General features: G+C 55.4%; 1 protein-coding gene across 1 annotated transcript in view; it reads right to left on the reverse strand.

The window, feature by feature from the left end:
• The window catches only part of LOC141726280 (structural maintenance of chromosomes protein 1A-like), a 31,672-nt gene that overhangs the window by 1,672 nt on the left and 5,533 nt on the right, over positions 1-24,467 (reverse strand). The window contains exons 2-11 of the mRNA XM_074531011.1: positions 24,155-24,261; positions 22,077-22,218; positions 20,079-20,224; positions 17,741-17,894; positions 16,327-16,437; positions 14,912-15,068; positions 12,511-12,665; positions 9,487-9,638; positions 5,370-5,439; positions 3,230-3,340 (exon numbers count right to left, since the gene is read on the reverse strand). Of these exons, the coding sequence (XP_074387112.1) occupies positions 3,230-3,340; positions 5,370-5,439; positions 9,487-9,638; positions 12,511-12,665; positions 14,912-15,068; positions 16,327-16,437; positions 17,741-17,894; positions 20,079-20,224; positions 22,077-22,218; positions 24,155-24,261 (1,305 nt within the window). The remainder of the gene's footprint in view (positions 1-3,229; positions 3,341-5,369; positions 5,440-9,486; positions 9,639-12,510; positions 12,666-14,911; positions 15,069-16,326; positions 16,438-17,740; positions 17,895-20,078; positions 20,225-22,076; positions 22,219-24,154; positions 24,262-24,467) is intronic.

Genomic DNA, 24,467 nt, shown 5'->3' on the forward strand with positions numbered 1-24,467 from the left:
CTGAGCCCCTCCCCAAAGGAGCCCCTCCCCCCCAAAATCCCCCTCCTCCAATGGGGACCCCTCCCAAAAGGAGCCCCTCCCCCAATTGAGCCCCCTCCCCCAATGGGACCCCTCCCCCAATTGAGCCCCTCCCCCAAACCCCTCCCCAATTGAGCCCCTCCCCCCAAACCCCTCCCCCAATTGAGCCCCTCCCCCAACCCCCCTCACCCAATTGAGCCCCTCCCCCAATTGAGCCCCTCCCCCAATGGGACCCCTCCCCCAATTGAACCCCTCCCCCAACCCCCCTCACCCAATTGAGCCCCTCCCCCAATTGAGCCCCTCCCCCAACTGAGCCCCTCCCCCAATTGAGCCCCTCCCCCAATGGGACCCCTCCCCCCAAACCCCTCCCCCTAATTGAGCCCCTCCCCCAAAGGAGCCCCTCCCCCAATTGAGCCCCTCCCCCAATGGGACCCCTCCCCCCAAACCCCTCCCCCAATTGAGCCCCACCCCCAAAGGAGCCCCTCCCCCAATTGAGCCCCCTCCCCCAATGGGACCCCTCCCCCAACCCCCCTCCCCCAATTGAGCCCCTCCCCCAACTGAGCCCCTCCCCAATTGAGCCCCGCCCCCAATTGAGCCCCTCCCCCAAATCCCCCCTCCCCCAAAGGAGCCCCTCCCCCAAAGGAGCCCCTCCCCCAATGGGACCCCTCCCCCAATCCCCCCTCCCCCAATTGGACCCCTCCCACCAATTAAGCCCCTCCCCAACTGAGCCCCTCCCCCAATTGAGCCCCTCCCCCAATGGGACCCCTCCCCCAATGGAGCCCCTCCCCAATCCCCCTCCCCCAATTGAGCCCCTCCCCCAATGGGACCCCCTCCCCCAATTGAGCCCCTCCCCCAATTGAGCCCCGCCCCCAAAGGAGCCCCTCCCCCAATTGAAAACCCTTCCCCCAATTGAGAGCCCCTCCCCCAATGGGACCCCTCCCCCAATTGAGCCCCTCCCCCCCCAAATCCCCCCAAATCCCCTCCCCCAATGGGACCCCTCCCCCAATGGGACCCCTCCCCCAATTGAGCCCCTCCCCCCAAAGGAGCCCCTCCCCCAACCCCCCTCCCCCAATTGAGCCCCTCCCCCCAAAGGAGCCCCTCCCCAACCCCCCTCCCCTATTGAGCCCCTCCCCCCAATTTTGGGGTTTTTTGAGCCCCCCCCCCCCATGAGCCCTCGAATTTGGGGTATTTTTGGGTATTTGGGAAATTTTTTCGAGGTTATTTGGGGCAATTTGAGGCAATTTTGGGGTATTTTGGGGGTATTTGGGGTATTTTTGGGATATTTGAGATATTTTTTGGAGGTTATTTTGGGGCAATTTTGGGGTATTTTGGGGGTATTTGAAGTATTTTTGGGGGGTTTTGGGGGGTATTTTTGGGGTATTTGAGGTTTTCTTGGGGGGAGTTTTCTTCAGGTATTTTTGGGGTATTTTTCTTTGTATTTGAGGAATTTTTGGAGTTGATTTCGGGGATATTTTGGGGGTGTTTGAGGTATTTTTGGGGAATTTTTGGGGGTATTTTTGCGGAGTTTTTTTTGCGGTATTTTTGGAGTATTTGAGGTATTTTTTGGGAATGATTTTGAGGATTTTTAGATATTTTGGGGAAATCTGAGATATTTTTGGAGATTATTTAGGGATATTTGAGGTATGTTGGGGGCATTTTGGGGTATTTTAGGTATTTCTGAGATATTTGAGGTATTTTGGGGGTATTTTGGGTACTTTTGGAGAATTTTTGGGGGTATTTTGGGGGTTTAGGTGCATTTGGGGTATTTTTGGGTAATTTTGGGATATTGGAGATATTTTTTGGAGGTTATTTTGGGGTATTTGAGGTAATTTGGGGGGTATTTGAGGTATTTTTGGGGGAGTTTTTTGGGCTACTTTTTTGGTATTGAGAATTTTTTGAGGTAATTTCAGGATATTTTGGGGAGGTTTTTTGGGGATATTTGAGATATTTTTGTGGTATTTTGGAGATTATTTGGGGATTTTTTTTTTGGTTTTGAGGATGTTTTGGGGTATTTGAAGTAATTTTGGAGGATATTTTTGGGGATATTTTGGAGTACTCGAGATTTTTTTTAGGGTATTTCTGGGTTATTTTTTTGCAGTTTTGGGGTTCCAGGGATAATTTTGTGTATTTCAGGGTATTTTTTGGTATTTCAGAGGAATTTGGGGCCATTTTTTGGATTTTTTGGTATTTCAGGGGTATTTTTTGGTATTTCAGGGGAATTTAAGGATATTTTTTGGTATTAAAGGATATTTTGGGGTATTTCTGGATATTTTGGGGAATTTGGGCCGTTTTTGGGGATGTTTTTGTATTTCAGGGGAATTTGAGACCATTTTTGGGGATTTTTTAAATTTCAGAGGTATTTTTTGGTATTTCAGGGGAATTTAAGGATATTTTTGGTATTAAAGGGTATTTGGGGAGTATTTCTGGGTATTTCAGGGAATTTGGGGCCGTTTTTGGGGTATTTTTTTGTATTTCAGAGATATTTTTTGTGTCTTAGGTGAATTTGGGACCATTTTGGGATTTTTTGGTATTTCAGGGGAACTTAAGGATATTTTTGGGGTATTAAAGGATATTTTGGGGGTATTTCTGGATATTTTTGGGGAATTTGGGGCCGTTTTTGGGGATTTTTTGGTATTTCACGGTAAGTTTTTGGTATTTCAGATGAATTTGGGACCATTTTGGGATTTTTTGGTATTTCAGGGGTATTAAAGGATATTTTGGGGGTATTTCTGGGTATTTCAGGGGTATTTGGGGCCGTTTTTAGGGATTTTTGGTATTTCAGAGGTATATTTTGTATTTCAGGGGTATTTGGGGCATTTTTGGGGGATTTTTTTGGTATTTCAGGTGAATTTGGGGCCGGTTTTGGGGATATTTTTTGCTATTTCAGGGTAAGTTTTTGGTATTTCAGGTGAATTTGGGCCGTTTTTGGGGATATTTTTTGGTATTTCAGGGTAAGTTTTTGGTATTTCAGGTGAATTTGGGCCGTTTTTGGGGATTTTTTGTTATTTCAGGTAAGTTTTTGGTATTTCAGGTGAATTTGGGGCCGTTTTTAGGGATTTTTTGTATTTCAGGGGAATTTGGGGCCGTTTTTGGGGATTTTTTGTTATTTCAGGGTAAGTTTTTGTTATTTCAGGTGAATTTGGGCCGTTTTTGGGGATATTTTTTGCTATTTTGGGTGAATTTGGGCCGTTTTTGGGCCATTTTCGGTACCCTCGGGGTAGACGCCGATCAGGCTCTGGGCCTTGGTGTAAAATTCCTCCTTGAGGGAGATGACGATGGCCTGGAAGTTGGCAGCCGACTGTTCCTTGATGTAATTGGCAACCTGGGGACCCCAAAAATGCACTTGGCACCCCAAAAATGGGCTTGGCACCCCAAAAACCACCCTGGCACCCCAAAAATGGACCTAGAACCTCAAAAAATGGACTTGGGACAGCAAAAAATTTACCAAGAACCTCAAAAACCAGACCTGGCACCCCAAAATTGGCCCTGGAAGGTCAAAGAATGAACCAAAAACCTAAAAAAATGAACTTGGCATCCCAAAAACAACCCTGGCACCCCAAAAAATGAACCCAGAACCTCAAAAAAATGGACTTGGCACACCAAAAAATGAATTTGAAACCTCCCAAAATGGAGCTGAAACCTCAAAAAATGAACTTGGCACCCCAAAAATGGGCTTGGCACCCCCAAAAAATGGGAATGGCACCCCCAAAAATGGGATTGGCACCCCAAAAAATGGGATTGGCACCCCCAAAAATGGGCTTGGCACCCCAAAAATGGGATTGGCACCCCAAAAAATGGGCTTGGCACCCCCAAAAATGGGCTTGGCACCCCAAAAATGGGCTTGGCACCCCCAAAAATGGACCTAAAACCTCAAAAAAATGGACTTGGCACACCAAAAAATGAATCTGAAACCCCCCAAAATGGAGCTGAAACCTCAAAAATGAACTTGGCACCCCAAAAATGGCTTGGCACCCCCAAAAAATGGGAATGGCACCCCCAAAAATGGGATTGGCACCCCAAAAAATGGGCTTGGCACCCCAAAAATGGATTGGCACCCCCAAAAAATGGGCTTGGCACCCCCAAAAATGCACCAGGCACTCCAAAAATGAACCTAAAAACAAAAAACACACTTGACACTCCAAAAACTGCCTTTGCGCCCCAAAAAATGAACCTAAAAACCTCCAAAAATGGAGTTGGCACCCCAAAAAATGAACCTGGCGCCCCAAAAACTGCCTTTGCACCCCAAAAAATGAACTTAAAACCTTAAAAAATGGACTTGGCACCCCAAAAAATGGTCCTGGAAGCCCCAAAAACCGAAGTTGGGACCCCCAAAAATGGGCTTGGCACCCCAAAAAATGGGCTTGGCACCCCAAAAAACCATCCTGGCACCCCAAAAAATGAACCTAGAACCTCAAAAAATGAATTTGGGACAGCAAAAAATTTACCAAGAACCTCAAAAAACAGACCTGGCACCCCAAAAAATGGACTTGAAACACCAAAGAAATGCACTTGGCACCCCAAAAACAGACCTGGCACCCCAAAAATGGCCCTGGAAGGTCAAAGAAATGAACCAAAAACCTAAAAAAATGAACTTGGCATCCCAAAACCAACCCTGGCACCCCAAAAAATGAACCCAAAACCTCAAAAAATGGACTTGGCACCCCAAAAAATGGACCTGGTACCCAAAAAATGGACCTGGCACCCAAAAACTGCCTTGGCACCCCCAAAAAATGGACATAGCACCCCAAAAATGGGGTGACAAACCCCCAAAATTTGGGGGTGGGGGCACAAAAATCTGCTCATGAGGGGGAAAATGAGGTTGGGGAGCCCCAAAATGAGGAGGGGACCCCCAAAATGAGGAAGGGACCCCCGAAATGAGGAGGGGGACCCCCAAAAAGGTGAAAGGACCCCAAAATTGGGGAGGGCACCCCAAAATTGGAGAGGGGAACCCCAAAATTTGGGGGGTTGGAGGTGCAAAAATCAGCTCCATGAGGGGGAAAATGGGGTTGGGGTGACCCCAAAATGGGAAGGGGAGCCCCCCAAAATGAGGAGGGGACCCCCAAAAAGAGGAGGGGACCCCCAAAATGAGGAGGGGACCCCCAAAAAAGGTGAAAGGACCCCAAAATTGGGGAGGGCACCCCAAAATTGGAGATGGGAACCCCAAAATTTGGGGGTTGGAGGTGCAAAAATCAACTCCGTGAGGGGGAAAATGGGGTTGGGGTGACCCCAAAATCCCCAAAATGGGAAGGGGAGCCCCCCCAAAATGAGGAGGGGACCCCAAAAAAGGGGAAGGGACACGGAAAAAGGGGAGGGGACCCCCAAAAGTGGGGAGGGGCCCCCCCAGTTCGCACCTTGCCGATGTTGGTGTTGTCCAGAGCGGCGTCGATCTCGTCCAGCACGAAGAACGGGGCCGGCTTGTAACTGTGGGAGAGCAGGGGGACCCCGAAATTGGGACACCCCAAAAATGGGGAACCCCAAATGGGGCCGGCTTGTAACTGTGGGAGAGCAGGGGGACCCCGAAATTGGGGGACCCCGAAATTGGGGGGACCCGAAAATGGGGAACTCCAAATGGGGCCGGCTTGTAACTGTGGGAGAGCAGGGGGACCCCGAAATTGGGGGAACCCGAAAATGGGACACCCCAAAAATGGGGTACCCCAAATGGGGCCGGCTTGTAACTGCGGGAGAGCAGGGGGACCCCGAAATTGGGGGGAACCCGAAAATGGGGGTCCCGAAAATGGGGAACCCTGAAAATGGGACACCCCAAAAATGGGACACCCCAAGAATGGGCACCCCAAATGGGGCCAGCTTGTAACTGTGGGAGAGCGGGGGGACCCCAAAATTGGGGGAACCCGAAATTGGGGGACCCCGAAAATGGGACACCCCAAAAATGGGGAACCCCAAATGGGGCCGGCTTGTAACTGCGGGAGAGCAGCGGGACCCCGAAATTGGGGGAACCCGAAAATGGGGGGACCCCGAAAATGGGGGGACGCTGAAAATGGGGGGACCCTGAAAATGGGACACCCCAAAAATGGGCACCCCAAATGGGGCCAGCTTGTAACTGTGGGGACAGCGAGTGAAACCCCGAAAATGGGGGGACCCCGAAATGGGGGACCCCGAAAATGGGACACCCCAAAAATGGGACACTCTGATAAAGGGCACCCCAAAAATGGGACACTCTGATAAAGGGCACCCCAAAAATAGGGAACCCCAAAAATGGGACACTCCGATAATGGGACACTCTGAAAATGGGCACCCCAAAAATGGGACACCCCGAAACTGGGACACTCCGAAAATGGGGAACCTCAAATGGGGCCGGCTTGTAACTGCGGGGAGAGCGAGTGAGACCCCAAAACTGGGGGGACCCCAAAAATGGACACTCCGAAAATGGGCACCCCAAAAATGGGACACCCCAAAAATGGGACACTCCGAAAACAGGAAACCCCAAAAATGGGACACCCTGAAAATGGGCACCCCGAAAATGGGACACTCTGAAAATGGGCACCCCAAAACTGGGACACCCCGAAAATGGGACACCCCAAAAATGGCGAACCTCAAATGGGGCTGGCTTGTAACTGCGGGGAGAGCGAGTGAGACCCCCAAAAACGGGGGGACCCCGAAACTGGGACAAGCCGAAAATGGGACACTCCGAAAATGGGCACCCCAAAAATGGGACACTCTGAAAATGGGACACCCCAAAAATGGGGAACCCCAAATGGGGCCGGCTTGTAACTGTGGGAGAGGGAGTGAGACCCCGAAAATGGGGGGACCCCGAAACTGGGGGGACCCTGAAATTGGGGGGACCCCGAAAATGGGCACCTTGAAAATGGGGCACCCCGAAAATGGGACACTCTGAAAATGGGACACCCCAAAAATGGGACACTGAAAATGGGCACCTCGAAAATGGGGAACCCCAAAAATGGGCACCCTGAAAATGGGACACCCCAAAAATGGGGAACCCCAAATGGGACACTCCGAAAATGGGCACCTCAAAAATGGGACACTCTGAAAATGGGCACCCCAAAAATGGGTAACCCTGAAAATGGGGCACCCCAAAAATGGGGAACCCCAAATGGGGCCGGCTTGTAGCTGTGGGAGAGCAGGGGGACCCCGAAATTGGGGGGACCCCGAAAATGGGACTCTCCGAAAGTGGGACACCCCAAAAATGGGCACCCCAAAAATGGGGAACCCCAAAAATGGGACACCCAAAACTGGGGAACCCTGAAAATGGGACACCCCAAAAATGGGGCACCCTAAAATCAGGGCATCCCAAAAGGACTCATCCCCAGTTTTGGGGTCCTCGTGGATTTGGGGTTCCCCTGAAGAGGTTTTGGGATCCCCCCGAGTTTTGGGGTCCCCTCAAGGGTTTCTGCGATTTCCCATGGGATTTTGGGGTCCCCCCTGGCGATTTTGGGGTCCCACCTGTGGATGGCCAAGAGCGGGGCCAGGGCAGCCAAGGGGGGATTGTTTTGGGATTTCCTTGGGATTTTGGGGTCCCCCTGGGTTTTTGGGATTTCTCCCAGGATTTTGGGATTTCCCATGGGATTTTTGGGGTCCCCCCTGGTTATTTTTGGGGTCCCACCTGTGGATGGAGAAGAGCAGGGCCAGGGCAGCCAAAGGGGGATTTTTTGGGATTTCTCTCAGGATTTTAGGGTTTCCCCAGGGGTTTTGGGATTTCTCCCAGGATTTTGGGATTTCCTATGGGATTTTTGGGATCCCCCCGGATTTTGGGGTCCCCCCGGTTATTTTTGGGGTCCCACCTGTGGATGGAGAAGAGCAGGGCCAGGGCAGCCAGAGGGGGATTTTTTGGGATTTCTCTCAGGATTTTGGGGTTTTCCTGGGGATTTTTGGATTTCCCATGGGATTTTGTGATCCTCCCTGGGATTTTCGGGGTCCCCCCGGGTTTTTGGGGTCCCCCCTGGTTATTTTTGGGGTCCCACCTGTGGATGGCCAAGAGCAGGGCCAGGGCAGCCAAGGGGGGAATTTTTTGGGATTTCCCTCAGAATTTTGGGATTTCCCCAGGGGTTTTGGGGATTTTCCTGGGGATTTTGTGATTCCCCATGGGATTTTTGGGGTCCCCCTGGATTTTTGGGGTCCTCCCGGGTTTTTGGGGTGCCCCCGGGTGTTTTTGGGGTCCCACCTGTGGATGGCGAAGAGCAGGGCCAGGGCAGCCAGGGGGGATTTTTTGGGATTTCTCTCAGGATTTTGGGGTTTTCTTGGGGATTTTGTGATTCTCCCTGGGATTTTTGGGGTCCCCCTGGGATTTTTGGGGTCCCCCCGGTTATTTTTGGGGTCCCACCTGTGGATGGTGAAGAGCAGGGCCAGGGCAGCCAAAGGGGGATTGTTTTGGGATTTCTCTCAGAATTTTGGGGTTTTCCTGGGGATTTTTGGATTTCCCATGGGATTTTGTGATTCTCCCTGGGATTTTTGGGGTCCCCCCGGGTTTTTGGGGTCCCCCCGGTTATTTTTGGGGTCCCACCTGTGGATGGCCAACAGCAGGGCCAGGGCAGCCAAAGGGGGATTTTTTGGGATTTCTCTCAGGATTTTGGGGTCCCCCTGGGTTTTTGGGATTTCTCTCAGAATTTTGGGTTTTCCCATGGGGTTTTTGGGGTCCCCCCGGATTTTGGGGTCCCCTTCAGGTGTTTTTGGGGTCCCACCTGTGGATGGCCAAGAGCGGGGCCAGGGCAGCCAAGGGGGGATTGTTTTGGGATTTCCTTGGGATTTTGGGGTCCCCCTGTATTTTTGGGGTGCCCCCGGGTGTTTTTGGGGTCCCACCTGTGGGTGGCCAAGAGCAGGGCCAGGGCAGCCAAAGAGGGATTTTTTGGGATTTCTCTCAGAATTTTGGGATTTCCCCAGGGGTTTTGGGATTTCTCCCAGGATTTTTGGATTTCCCATGGGATTTTTGGGGTCCCCCGGATTTTGGGGTCCCCCCGGGTGTTTTTGGGGTCCCACCTGTGGATGGCCAAGAGCAGGGCCAGGGCAGCCAAGGGGGGAATTTTTTGGGATTTCCTTGGGATTTTGGGGTCCCCCTGGGTTTTTGGGATTTCCCCAGGGGTTTTGGGATTTCTCCCAGGATTTTGGGTTTTCCCATGGGGTTTTTGGGGTCCCCCCTGGTTATTTTTGGGGTCCCACCTGTGGATGGCGAAGAGCAGGGCCAGGGCAGCCAAAGGGGGATTTTTTGGGATTTCCCTTGGGGTTTTGGGGATTTTCCTGGGGATTTTGTGATTCCCCATGGGATTTTCGGGGTCCCCCCGGGTTTTGGGGTCCCCCCTGGTTATTTTTGGGGTCCCACCTGTGGATGGAGAAGAGCAGGGCCAGGGCAGCCAAAGGGGAATTTTTTTAGGATTTCTCTCAGAATTTTGGGATTTCCCCAGGGGTTTTGGGATTTCTCCCAGGATTTTGGGATTTCCTATGGGATTTTTGGGGTCCCCCCGGATTCTGGGGTGCCCCCGGGTGTTTTTGGGGTCCCACCTGTGGATGGCGAAGAGCAGGGCCAGCGCTGCCACGGTTTTCTCCCCCCCTGACAGGTTGTCCATGGGCCGGAAACGCTTCCCGGGGGCGACGCAGTTGTAATTGATGCCGTCCAGGTACGGCTCCTCGGGGTTCTCGGGGCCTAAAAATGCCTGGGGGATATTGGGGTCATTGGGGACATCATTGGGGACACAGGGGACATTGGGGACACAGGGGACATTGTCATTGATGCCGTCCAGGTACGGCTCCTCGGGGTTCTCGGGGCCTAAAAACGCCTGGGGGACATTGGGGACATCATTGGGGTCACTGGGGACATCACTGGGGTCATTGGGGACATTAGAGACATTGGGGACACAGGAGACATTGAGGTGACACATTGTCATTGATATCCAGGTACGGCTCCTCGGGGTTCTCGGGGCCCAGGAACGCCTGGGGGACATTGGGGACATTGAGGTGACACTGGGGACATTCAGGGGACATTGGGGACATCAGAGGTGACATTGGGGACATCATTGGGGTCACTGGGGACACAGGGGACATTGAGGTGACACATTGTCATTGATATCCAGGTACGGCTCCTCGGGGTTCTCGGGGCCCAGGAACGCCTGGGGGGACATTGAGGGGACATTGGGGACATGATTGGGGACACTGGGGACATTGAGGGGACATCACAGGTGACACTGGGGACATTGGGGACATTGAGGTGACACTGGGGACATCATTGGGGACATTGAGGGGACATCACTGGGGTCATTGGGGACATTAGAGACATTGGGGACACAGGGGACATTGAGGTGACACATTGTCATTGATGCCATCCAGGTACGGCTCCTCGGGGTTCTCGGGGCCCAGGAACGCCTGGGGGACATTGGGGACATTGAGGGGACATTGAGGGGACATCATTGGGGTCATTGGGGACATTAGAGACATTGGGGACACAGGGACATGGAGGTGACACACTGTCATTGATGCCGTCCAGGTACAGCTCTTCGGGGTTCTCGGGGCCTAAAAATGCCTGAGGGGACATTGAGGGGACATTGGGGACATTGGGGACATTGAGGGGACATTGGGGACATCATTGGGGTCATTGGGGACACAGGAGACATTGAGGTGACACATTGTCATTGATATCCAGGTACGGCTCCTCGGGGTTCTCGGGGCCCAGGAACGCCTGGGGGACATTGAGGGGACATTGAGGGGACATTGGGGACAATAGGGACACAGAGAACACAGGGGACATTGAGGTGACACCATTGTAATTGATGCCGTCCAGGTACGGCTCCTCGGGGTTCTCGGGGCCTAAAAACGCCTGGGGGGACATTGGGGACATTGAGGGGACATTGGGGACACTGGGGACATCATTGGGGACACTGAGGGGACATCACTGGGGTCATTGGGGACATTAGAGACATTGGGGACATTGGGGACATTGAGGTGACACATTGTCATTGATATCCAGGTGCGGCTCCTCGGGGTTCTCGGGGCCCAGGAACGCCTGGGGGACATTGAGGGGACATTGAGGGGACATTGGGGACATCATTGGGGTCACTGGGGACATTGAGGGGACATCACAGGTGACACTGGGGACATCATTGGGGACATTGAGGGGACATCACTGGGGTCATTGGGGACATTGGGGACACTGGGGACATTGGGGACATTGGGGTGACACATTGTCATTGATATCCAGGTACGGCTCCTCGGGGTTCTCGGGGCCCAGGAAGGCCTGGGGGGACATTGGGGACATTGAGGTGACACTGGGGACATCACTGGGGACATTGAGGGGACATCACTGGGGTCACTGGGGACATTAGAGACATTGGGGACACGGGGACATGGAGGTGACACATTGTCATTGATGTCGTCCAGGTACAGCTCTTCGGGGTTCTCGGGGCCTAAAAATGCCTGGGGGGACAGTGAGGGGACATTGAGGGGACATTGGGGACATTGAAGGGACATTGAGGTGACACATTGTCATTGATATCCAGGTACGGCTCCTCGGGGTTCTCGGGGCCCAGGAACACCTGGGGGACATTGGGGACATCACTGGGGACATTGGGGACATCATTGAGGTCACTGGGGACATCAGAGGTGACATTGGGGACAATAGGGACACAGAGAACATTGGGGACATTGAGGTGACACATTGTCATTGATATCCAGGTACGGCTCCTCGGGGTTCTCGGGGCCCAGGAACGCCTGGGGGGACATTGGGGACATCATTGGGGACATTGAGGTGACCCAGGTGATATTGGGGACATCACAGGGGACACTGAGGTGACCCAGGTGACACAGCCAGGGCTCCTTGGGGCCCAGGAACACCTGGGGATGGGTGGGGCCAGCCCCGTGCCCAGGTGTGTGCCCAGGTGTGTGCCAGCCCTGTGCCCAGGTGTGCCCACCTGCGCGCTGCTGTTCCGTGACAGCGCTTTGTGTGACTGTTCTGCCAGCCTGTACAGGTGTGTGCCCAGGAGTGTGCCAGCCCCATGTGCAGGTGTGTGTCCCCTGATGCCCAGGTGTGCCCAGGTGTGCCAGCCTCACCTGCGCGCTGCTGTTGCGGGACAGCGCTGTGTGTGACAGCTGTGCCAGCCTGCCCAGGTGTGTGCCCTGATGCACAGGTGTGCCCAGGTGAGTGCCCAGGTACCCAGGTGTGTGCGCAGGTGTGTGCCCCAATGCTCAGGTGTACCCAGGTGTGTGCCCAGGAGTGTGCTGCTGTTCTGCGACAGCGCTTTGTGTGACAGCTCTGCCCAGGTGCCCAGGTGTGTGCCCAGGTGAGTGCCCAGGTGTGTGCCCCGATGCCCAGGTGTGCCCAGGTGTGTGCCCTGATGCCCAGGTGTGTGCCCAGGTGAGTACCAGCCCCATGCCCAGGTGTGTGCCCCCTGATGCCCAGGTGTGTCCAGGTGTGTGCCCCCTGATGCCCCACCTGCGCACTGCTGTTGCGGGACAGCGCTGTGTGTGACAGCTCTGCCCAGGTGTGCCCAGGTGTGTGCCCAGGTGTGCCCAGGTACCCAGGTGTGCCAGCCTCACCTGCGCGCTGCTGTTGCGGGACAGCGCTTTGTAGATCTCGTCGATGTTGGTGGCCACGGCCTCGAAGCAGGAGTTGAAGCGGTCGAATCGCTCCTTCTTCATCTGCTCGAACGCCTGCTTGGCCTTCTTGGCGCGCTTGCGGGCGGCCTCGAACTCTGGGGACAGCGGGGACAATTGGGGACAGCAGGGACACTGGGGACATCACTGACACCCAGGGGACAGCAGGGACAGCCATGGGGACATTGGGGTCAGGGGACAGCAGGGACAGCCATGGGGACACCATGGGGACGTTGGGGTCAGAACATGGGGACACCATGGGGACGTTGGGGTCAGAACATGGGGACACCAAAGGGCCATCCCCAGGACAGCCCTGCTTGGCCTTCTTGGCACACTTGTGGGTGGTCTCGAACTCTGGGGACAGTCAGGGGACATTGGGGACAGCTGGGGACACTGGGGACATCACTGACACCCAGGGACAGCTGGGGACACTGGGGACATTGGGGACACTGGGGACATCACTGACACCCAGGGGACAGCAGGGACAGCCATGGGGACATTGGGGTCAGGACACCCCAGCTTGGCCTCCTTGGAGCATTTACTGGAGGCCTCAAACTCTGGGGACAATTGGGGACAGCTGGGGACATCAGGGACAACCAGGGGACATCACTGACACCCAGGGGACACTCCATGTCCCCTCCACATCCCCCATGTCCCACCATCCGAGGTCTCCTGGAACTTGTCCCCCACCATGTCCCCATGGTGTCCCACCATCAGAGGTCTCCTGAAACTTGTCCCCATTGTGTCCCCACCATGTCCTCCTGTGTCCCCATCATGTCCTACTGTCCAAGGTCTCCTGGAACTTCTCCCCATGGTGTTCCTATTGTGTCCCACCATCCGAGGTCTCCTGGAACTTGTCCCCCCCATGTCCCCATGGTGTCCCCCCATGGTGTCCCCCCCATGGTCCCACCATCCGAGGTCTACTAGAACTTTTTCCCCCAGTGTCCCCATGGTGTCCCACCATCCGAGGTCTCCTGGAACTTGTCCCCCACCATGTCCCCATGGTGTCCCACCATCTGAGGTCTCCTGGAACTTGTCCCCATTGTGTCCCCACCATGTCCTCCTGTGTCCCCATCATTTCCTACTGTCCAAGGTCTCCTGGAACTTCTCCCCATGGTGTTCCTATTGTGTCCCACCATCCAAGGTCTCCTGGAACTTGTCCCCCCCATGTCCCCATGGTGTCCCCACAGTGTCCCCCCCATGGTCCCACCATCCGAGGTCTACTAGAACTTGTCCCCCCAGTGTCCCCATGGTGTCCTCACCATCTGAGGTCACCTGGAACTTGTCACAGACACTGTCCCATGTCCCCCCAATGTCCCCATGGTGTCCCACCCTCCGAAGTCTCCTGGAACTTGTCCCCATGGTGTCCCCACCATGTCCTCTCATGTCCCCATGTGTCCCACCACCCGAGGTCTCCTGGAACTTGTCGCAGTCACTGTCCCACGTCCCCACCATGTTCCACCATGTCCTCATGGTGTCCCCATGGTGTTCCACCATCCAAGGTCTACTAGAACCTGTCCCCTCCCCATGTCCCCATGGTGTCTCCACATATTCCCATCATGTCCCTCCAGTGTCCCACCATCCGAGGTCTCCTGGAACTTATTGTGGACACTGTCCCATGTCCCCACTGTGTCCCCATGGTGTCCTCACTGTCCAAGGTCTCCTGGAACTTGTCCCCCCCATGTCCCCACGGTGTCCCCCCATGTTCCATCATCCGAGGTCTCCTGGAACTCATCGCTGATGGTCCTCCATGTCCCCCCCATGTCCCCATGGTGTCCCCCCAGTGTCCCACCATTAGATGTCTCCTGGAACTTGTCACAGACACTGTCCCATGTCCCCATGGCGTCTCCCCATGTCCCCTCCATGGTCTCCATGGTGTCCCCTTGTCCCCTGGTGTCCCACCATCAGAGGTCTCCTGGAACTTGTGGATGCTCCCCCATGTCCCCTCCATGTCCCCACAGTGTTCCACCATCAGAGGTCTCCTGGAACTTCTCCCCATATCTCCATGGTGTCCCACCATCCAAAATCTTCTAGAACTTGTCCCCATTGTGTCCCCCCCATGTCCCCACGGTGTCCCCACCATCCGATGTCTCCTGGAACTTCTCCCCATGTCTCCATGGTGTCCCCGTGTCCCCTTGTCCCCTGGTGTCCCACCATCAGAGGTCTCCTGGAACTTGTGGATGCTCCCCCATGTTCCCACCATGTCCCCCCCATGTCTCCATGGTGTCCCCACCATCAGAGGTCTCCTGGAACTTCTCCCTATGTTGCTATGGTGTCCCACCATCCAAAATCTTCTAGAACTTGTCCCCATTGTGTCCCCTCAGTGTCCCCACGGTGTCCCCACCATCCGAGGTCTCCTGGAACTTGTCCCTGACGCTCTCCAGCTTCTCCATGGCTTTCATGTTGGGGGCGGCGATGCGCTGCAGGACGCTCTGCTGCTCCGTCAGCCGCTGCTGCAGGGCGGCCATCTCCTGCCGGATCTCCTCCTCGGCCTGCGCGTCCTGGGGACATTGGGGACATCAGGGACATGGGGACATTGGGGACACGGGGACATCACTGGGGACATGGGGACACGGGGACATTGGGGACACAGCCGCTGCTGCAGGGCGGCCATCTCCTGCCGGATCTCCTCCTCGGCCTGGGCATCCTGGGGACATTGGGGACATTGGGGACATTGGGGACATCACTGGGGACATTGGGGACATTGGGGACATCACTGGGGACATGGGGACATGGGGACATTGGGGACACAGCCGCTGCTGCAGGGCAGCCATCTCCTGCCGGATCTCCTCCTCGGCCTGCGCGTCCTGGGGACACGGGGACATGGGGACATGGGGACATTGGGGACATGGGGACACACAGGGACACAGCTGCTGCTGCAGGGCGGCCATCTCCTGCCGGATCTCCTCCTCAACCTGGGCATCCTGGGGACATTGGGGACATGGGGACACTGGGGACATCACTGGGGACATGGGGACATTGGGGACATTGGGGACATTGGGGACATTGGGGGTGTGAGGGACACCGGGGATATTGGGGACATCGGGGACATCAGGGGTGTGAGGGACATTGGGGACACAGCCGCTGCTGCAGGGCAGCCATCTCCTGCCGGATCTCCTCCTCGGCCTGGGCGTCCTGAGGACATTGGGGACATCGGGGACATTGGGGACACTGGGGACATGGGGGACATTGGGGACATCAGGGACACGGGGACATGGGGACATTGGGGACACACAGGGACATTGGGGACATCGGGGACATTGGGGACATGGGGACATTGGGGACACGGGGACATCGGGGACATCGGGACATCGGGGACATTGGGGACACACAGGGACATCGGGGACATGGGGACACTGGGGACATGGGACATGTCCAGGCATGCCCAGGAATGTTGGGGCGTGCCCAGCTGTGCTGGGTGTGCCCAGGTCTGTCCAGGCCACGCCCAGCTGTGCCCAGGCCATGCCCAGGCCACACCCAGCTGTGCCCAGGCCATGCCCAGGTGTGTTGGGTGTGCCCAGGCCACGCCCAGCTGTGCCCAGGTGTGTGGGACATGCCCAGGCCACGCCCAGGTGTGTTGGGTGTGCCCAGGCCACGCCCAGGTGTGTTGGGTGTGCGCAGGCCACGCCCAGCTGTGCCCAGGTGTGTGGGACATGCCCAGGTGTGCCAGGTGTGTTGGGTGTGCCCAGGTGTGCCCAGGCCATGCCCAGCTGTGCCCAGGTGTGCCCAGGCCACGCCCAGCTGTGCCAGCTGTCTCACCTTGAGCTCCTCGGGCAGGTCGCTGTAGTCGATCTCGATCAGAGCCTCGCGCGCGTACAGGCTGGAGCTGCGCTGGGAGCTGCCCCCGGCGTCCTCACCCGTGCCACCACCCTGAGGGGACAATGGGGACACTCGGAGTGACACAGGGTCCTCTCTGGTGCCACCACCCTGAGGGGACAATGGGGACAATGAGGGGACATGGCTGGAGCTGCGCTGGGAGCTGCCCCCGGCGTCCTCACCCGTGCCACCACCCTGAGGGGACAATGGGGACAATGGGGACAGGCAGAGTGACACAGGGACCTCACCCGTGCCACCACCCTGAGGGGACAATGGGGACAATGGGGACAGTCAGAATGACACAGGGACCTCTCCGGAGCCACCACCCTGAGGGGACAATGGGGACAATGAGGGGACATGGCTGGAGCTGCCCCCAGCGTCCTCACGAGTGCCACCACCCTGAGGGGACAATGGGGACAATGAGGGGACAATGGGGACACTCAGAGTGACACATGGGACACGGCTGGAGCTGCCCCCGGCGTCCTCACCCGTGCCACCACCCTGAGGGGACAATGGGGACACTCGGAGTGACACAGGGACCTCTCCGGTGCCACCACCCTGAGGGGACAATGGGGACAGTCAGAGTGACACAGGGACCTCTCCGGTGCCACCACCCTGAGGGGACAAGGAGGGGACAATGAGGGGACATGGCTGGAGCTGCCATCAGGGTCCTCACTGGAGCCACCACCCTGAGGGGACAATGGGGACAGTCAGGGTGACACAGGAGGACAGGGGTGTCCCAGGTGTCACCTCCTCCTGGCTGATGTCACCCATGGAGCCCCTGGCCAGCGGCAGGACAGAGGGTGACACAGAGGGACAGGGGTGGCTCAAGGGGACAGGGGTAACTCAGGGTGAACTGGTGGTGTCCCAGGGTGACCCAGGGGTGACACAGGGTGACATGGGGGTGTCCAGGGTGTCACCTCCTCCTGGCTGATGTCACCCATGGAGCCCCTGGCCAGCGGCAGCCAGGGGGACACAGAGGGTGACACGGGGGTGGCTCAGGGTGACACAGGGTGACAGGGGTGTCACAGGGTGTCACAAGGTGTCCCCAGGTGTCACCTCCTCCTGGCTGATGTCGTCCATGGAGCCCCTGGCCAGTGGCAGGACAGAGGGTGACACAGAGGGACAGGGGTGGCTCAAGGGGACAGGGGTAACTCAGGGTGAACTGGTGGTGGCTCAGGGTGTCCCAGGGTGACACAGGGTGACCCAGGGTGACATGGGGGTGTCCAGGGTGTCACCTCCTCCTGGCTGATGTCACCCATGGAGCCCCTGGCCAGCGGGTCATACAGGGATGACCCAGGGTGACACAGGGGGACAGGGGTGACCCAGGGTGACATGGGGGTGTCCAGGGTGTCACCTCCTCCTGGCTGATGTCGTCCATGGAGCCCCTGGCCAGCGGCAGGCGGATGTCCTGCATCTTGCAGGCCTGCAGGAGGTTGTGGCGGTCGCTGCGCTTCTGCTCCAGCTTGGTCTCGATGGCCGTCACCTCCTTCTGCAGGTGGGTCATCTCCCTGGGGACAGGGACACCGTGTGGGGACAGGGACATGGGCAGGGCCACCATGGGGACAGGGCCACCATGGGGACAGGGACACCGTGGGGACAGGGACATGGCAGGGGGGACAGGGACACAATGTGGGGACAGGGCACGGGGACATGGCAGGGGATAGGGATATGGGGACATGATGGGGACAGGGACATGGGGACAGGGACACAGGGACATGAAGAGGAGATAAGGAATGGGGGACAGGGACATGGGGACAGGCAATGGGGATGTGAAGTGGGGGACGGGACCATGGAGAAGTGGTGGGGACAGGACATGGAGTGGGGACAGGACACGGGGATATGGTGGGGACAGGGAATGGGGACATGGACTGGGAACAGGGACACAGTGTGGGGACAGGGACATGGGGACAGGCAATGGGGACATGGCGGGGACAGAGACACGGGGATGTGGCAGGGGACAGGGACACGGGGACATGGTGGGGACATGGGGATGGGCAATGGGGACATGGAGGGGACAGAGACATGGGGACATGGCAGGGGACAGGGACATGGTAGGAACATTGTGTGGGGACAGGACATGGGACACAGTGGGGACAGGGCAAGGGACAGGACACAGGGAATGGGGACAGGGCAGGGGACAGGGACATGGGGACATGGTGAGGACAGAGACACAGGGACATGGCAGGGGACATGGTGTGGGGACAGGGACACGGTGTGGGGACAGGGTGGGCACAGGGACATGGGGACAGGGAACGGGGACAGGGGATGGGACATGGTGTGGGGACAGGACATGGGGACACGGCGGGGACAGGGTGTGGGGATGTGGTGAGGGGACAGGGAACGGGGGACAGGGAACAGGGACATGGTGTGGGTACAGGGTGTGGGGACAGGGGATGGGGACAGGGACACAGGACACGGTGGGAGGACAGGGACACGGTTGGGGACACAGTGTGGGGACAGGGTGGGCACAAGAACATGGGGACAGGGACATGGGGACGGGGAATGGGGACATGGGGGGGACAGAAACATGGGGACAGGGACACGGGGACACAGTGTGGGGACAGGGACATGGACAGGGACATGGGGACACAGTGTGGGGACAGGGACACTGGGATATGGTGGGGACAAGGAATGGGGACATGGCAGGGACAGACATGAGGACGTGGCAGGGGGCAGGGACATGGCAGGGGGGACAGGGACATCGGGACATGGTGTGGGGACATGGTGGGGCCAGGGACATGGGGACAGTGACACAATGGGGACAGGGACACAGGGACATGGGGGGACAGGGACATGGGGACAGTGACACAATGGGGACAGGGACACAGGGACATGGGGACACAGGGACATGGGGACAGTGACACAATGGGGACAGGGACACAGGGACATGGGGACAGGGACATGGGGACACACCCCCCACGGACATGCCCACATGGTCCTTACTCCTCTTTCTAGCCCCGCCCCTTTAACCCCGCCCTCACCTGTTAGCCCCGCCCCCTTTGTCACCACCCTCACTTTGGCCACGCCCCCTTTGCACCCACCCTCACTGATTGGCCCCACCCCATTCATTGGTCCAGCACCCTTTGTTAGCCCCACCCCCATTTGTTGGCCACAGCCCCTCATTGGCCCCACCCCTTTTTTCTGGCCACGCCCCTTGAGGCTCCGCCCTCACTTGTTGGCCACAGCCCCTCATTGGCCCCACCCCTTTTTTGGCCCCACCCCCATTTGTTGGCCACACCCTCATTGGCCCCACCCCTTTTTTGGCCCCACCCTCATTTGTTGGCCACACTCCCTCATTGACCCCACCCCTTTTTTTCTGGCCACGCCCCTTGAGGCCCCGCCCTCACTTGTTGGCCACTCCCCCCATTGGCCACGCCCCTCGAGCCCCCACCCTCCCTTGCTGGCCACTCCCCCAATGGCCACGCCCCTTGAAGCCCCGCCCTCCCTTGTTGGCCACACCCCAATTGGCCATGCCCCTTGAGGCCCCACCCTCACTTGTTGGCCACTCCCCCCATCGGCCACACCCCTTGAGGCCCCGCCCTCCCTTGCTGGCCACTCCCCCATTGGCCATACCCCTTGAGGCCCCGCCCTCCCTTGCTGGCCACTCCCCCATTGGCCACGCCCCTTGAGGCCCCGCCCTCCCTTGCTGGCCACTCCCCCATTGGCCCCGCCCCTTGAGGCCCCGCCCTCACTTGTTGGCCCCGCCCAGCTTCTTGCGGATCTCGTCCATCTCGTGGTTTTTGTCGTTCACCTCCGACTTCTTGGCCAGGTGTTGGTTCTTGAGGTCCTGCAGCTGCGCCATGGTCTCGTCGATGATCTTCATGTGCCGCTGCTCCTCCTGAAAAACCACCCAAAAATGGGCAAAAATGGTCAAAAATGGACAAAAGAACCCAAAGTTATCGATGATCTTCATGTGCCGCTGCTCCTCCTGGGGACAAACCACCCAAAAATGGTCAAAAACCACCCAAAAATGGTCAAAATGGACCAAAGTTATCGATGGTCTTCATGTGCCGCTGCTCCTCCTGAAAAACGGCCAAAAACGGGCAAAAATGGGCAAAAATGGGCAAAAGAACACAAAATAACCCAAAGTTATCGATGGTCTTCATGTGCCGCTGCTCCTCCTGGGGACAAACCATCCAAAAACGGTCAAAAATGGGCAAAAATGGACAAAAGTTATCGATGGTCTTCATGTGCCGCTGCTCCTCCTGAAAAACCACCCAAAAATGGTCAAAAATGGGCAAAATGGACCAAAGTTATCGATGGCCTTCATGTGTTGCTGGTCCTCCTGAAAAACCACCCAAAAATGGTCAAAAATGGGCAAAATGGACCAAAGTTATCGATGGTCTTCATGTGCCGCTGCTCCTCCTGAAAAACCACCCAAAAATGGTCAAAAATGGGCAAAATGGACCAAAGTTATCGATGGCCTTCATGTGTTGCTGGTCCTCCTCAAAAACCACCCAAAAATGGGCAAAAATGGACAAAAGAACCCAAAGTTATCGATGGTCTTCATGTGCCGCTGCTCCTCCTGGGGACAAACCACCAAAAATGGGCAAAAATGGGCAAAAATGGGCAAAAATGGGCAAAATGGACCAAAGTTATCGATGGCCTTCATGTGTTGCTGGTCCTCCTCAAAAACCACCCAAAAATGGGCAAAAATGGACAAAAGAACCCAAAGTTATCGATGATCTTCATGTGCCGCTGCTCCTCCTGGAGAAACAACCAAAAATGGGCAAAAATGGGCAAAAGAACCCAAAATAACCCAAAGTTATCGATGGTCTTCATGTGCCGCTGCTCCTCCTGAAAAACGGCCAAAAATGGGCAAAAATGGGCAAAAATGGACAAAAGTTATCGATGGTCTTCATGTGCCGCTGCTCCTCCTGAAAAACCACCCAAAAACGGGCAAAAATGGGCAAAAGAACCCAAAATAACCCAAAGTTATCGATGGTCTTCATGTGACACTGTTCCTCCTGAGGGGGACACCAAAAATGGTCAAAAATGGACAAAAGAACCCAAAGTTATCGATGGTCTTCATGTGCCGCTGCTCCTCCTGAAAAACGGCCAAAAACGGGCAAAAATGGACAAAAGAACCCAAAATTATCGATGGTCTTCATGTGACACTGTTCCTCCTGAAAAACGGCCAAAACCACCCAAAAATGGTCAAAAATGGACAAAATAACCCAAAGTTATCGATGGTTTTCATGTGCCGCTGCTCCTCCTGGGGAAAATGCCAAAAATCCCCAAAAAAACCCCAAAATCTTCTTGAGCTTCTCCATCTCTCCTGTCCTTGTGCTGTCCTTTGGTTCCACCTCAGGCCTTCTCCACCTTGACCATCCCAAGACCCCAAAACTCCTCAAAAACCCCAGAAAAACCCCAAAAAAGCCCCAAAAGAACCCAGAAGAACCCAAACCCTCTTGAGCTTCTCCATCCCTTCTGTCCTTTGGTCCCACCTCAGCTCTCCTCCACCAGGAGCATCCCGAGACCCCAAAACACCTCAAAAACCCCCAAAAAAACCCCAAAAAAACCCCAAAGGTCCCAAGCCTTCTCAATTTCTCCTGTCCCTCTGCTCTCCCTGGTCCCACCTCAGCTCTTCTCCACCTTGACCATTCCAAGACCCCAAAACTCCTCAAAAACCCCAGAAAAATCCCCAAAAAACCCCAAAAGAACCCAGAAGAACCCAAAGGTCCCCAAACCTTCTTGAGCTTCTCGATCTCGGCCTCGTCCTTGCGCACGCCCTGCTCCCACATCAGCACCTTCTCCTGGTCCTCCCGCAGTTGGTTGCGCTCGAAGTCCAGCTGGATGCCCAAGCGCGTCTTCTGGTTCTCGAACTCCAGCCTGGGGGACACCACAGAGGTTCCTCAGAGGTTCTTGAGATGTTTGTTGGGGTTCCTCAGAGGTGTTTTGGGGTCTCTGAGAGGTTTTTTTGGGGAGTTTGAGAGGTTTTTTGGGGTCTCTGAGGGGTTTTGTGGAGTTCCTGAGAAGTTCTTGGAGGTTCTTGAGATGTTTGTTGGGGTTCCTCAGAGGTTTTTTGGAGTCTCTGAGGGGTTTTTGAGGACTCTGAAGGTTTTTTTGGGGTTACTGAGAAGCTCTTTGAAGTTCTAGAGATGTTTTTTGGAGTCCTCAGGAGATTTTTGAGGTTCTTGAGATGTTTGTTGAAGTTCCTCAGGGGTTTCTTGGGGACTCTGAGAGGTTTTTTGGGGTCTCTGAGAGGATTTTGGGGACTCCGAGGGGTTTTTGAGGACTCTGAAGGTTTTTTTGGGGTTCCTGAGAAGTTCTTGGAGGTTCTTGAGATGTTTGTTGGGGTTCCTCAGAGGTTTTTTGGTATCTCTGAGGGGTTTTGTGGGGTCCCTGAGACGTTTTATGGGGTCTTTGAGGGGTTTTGGAGATCCTTGAAGGTTTCTAGGGGTACCCAGGAAATTTTTGGAGGTCCTTGAGATGTTTTCTGGGGTTCCTCAGGGGTTTTTGGGGTTCCTGAGAAGTTCTTTGAGGTTCTAGAGATGTTTTTTTGGAGTTCTCAGGAGATTTTTGAGGTTCTTGAGATGTTTGTTGGGGTTCCTCAGAGGTTTTTCGAGGTCTCTGAGGGTTTTTTGGGGTTCCTGAGAAGTTCTTGGAGGTTCTTGAGATGTTTCTTTGGGTTCCTCAGAGGTTTTTTAGGGACTCTGAGGGGTTTTGGAGGTCCTTGATGGTTTTTGTGGGGTCCCTGGAGGTTTTTCGGGGTCCCTCAGAGGTTTTTGGGGTCCCTGAAAAGATTTTTGGGGTTCCTGGGGCTTTTTTTGGGGTCCCTGATGGGGTTTTTGGGGTCCCTGTGGGGTTTTTGGGGTGCCCTGGAGGTTTTTTAGGATCCCTGAGGTTTTTTGGGGTTTCTCAGAGGTTTTTTTTGGGTGTCCTTGTGGGGTTTTTGGGGTCCCTGAGGTGTTTTTGGGGTCTCTGTGGAGATTTTTCGGGTCCCTGAAAGGTTTTTTTGGGGTCCCTGAGAAGATTTTTGGGGTCCCTGTGGGATTTTTGGGGTGCCCTGGAGGTTTTTTGGGGTTTCTCAGAGGTTTTTTTGGGTGTCCTTGTGGGGTTTTTGGGGTCCCTGAGAGGTTTTTGGGGTCCCTGTGGGGTTTTTGGGGTGCCCTGGAGGTTTTTTAGGACCCCTGAGGGTTTTTGGGGTTTCTCAGAGGTTTTTTTGGGTGTCCCTGTGGGGTTTTTGGGGTCCCTGATGGGGTTTTTGGGGTCCCTGATGGGGTTTTGGGGGTTTTTGGGGTCCCTGAGAAGTTTCTTGGGGTCCCTGTGGAGATTTTTGGGGTCCCTGTGGAGATTTTTGGGGTCCCTGATGGTGTTTTTGGGGCTCCTGAGGAGTTTTTTGAGGTCCCTATAGAGATTTTTGGGGTGCCCTGGAGGTTTTTTGGGGTTTCTCAGAGATTTTTTTGGGTGTCCTTGAGGTGTTTTTGGGGTCCCTGAGGAGTTTTTTGAGGTCCTTGAGATGTTTCTGGGGTTTCTCAGAGGTTTTTTTGGGGGTCTCTGTGGAGATTTTTGGGGTCCCTGATGGGGTTTTTGGGGTCTCTGTGGAGATTTTTGGGGTTTTTGGGGTCCCTGAGGTGTTTTTGGGGTCCTTGAGGGGTTTTTGGGGTCCCTGATGGGGTTTTTGGGGTTTTTTGGGGTTTTTGGGGTCCCTGATGGGGTTTTTGGGGTTTTTTGGGGTTTTTGGGGTCCCTGATGGGATTTTTGGGGTTTTTTTGGGGTTTTTGGGGTCCCTGATGGGATTTTTGGGGTTTTTGGGGTCCCTGACCTTTTCTTGGCGATCTCGTTCTGCCTCTTGACCTTCTCCTCCTCGAACTCTCGGATGTTCCTGACCCCGATCTCGCGGCAGAACTCCTCAAACACCTCGTCCTCCACCTGGGGGTGCCCAAAATCCCCAAAATCCACCCTAAAATATTCCCCAAAAACCCCAAAATTCCCCAAATTCACCCTGAAATATTCCCCAAAAACCCCAAAATCCCCCAGAAAATCTCCCCCAAATCCACCCTGAAATATTCCCCAAAAACCCCAAAAATCTCCCCCAAATCCACCCTGAAATATTCCCCAAAAACCCAAAATCCCCC

The sequence above is a fragment of the Zonotrichia albicollis genome, chromosome 34 (assembly GCF_047830755.1).
Source record: "Zonotrichia albicollis isolate bZonAlb1 chromosome 34, bZonAlb1.hap1, whole genome shotgun sequence".
Classification (NCBI taxonomy): Eukaryota; Metazoa; Chordata; class Aves; order Passeriformes; family Passerellidae; genus Zonotrichia; species Zonotrichia albicollis.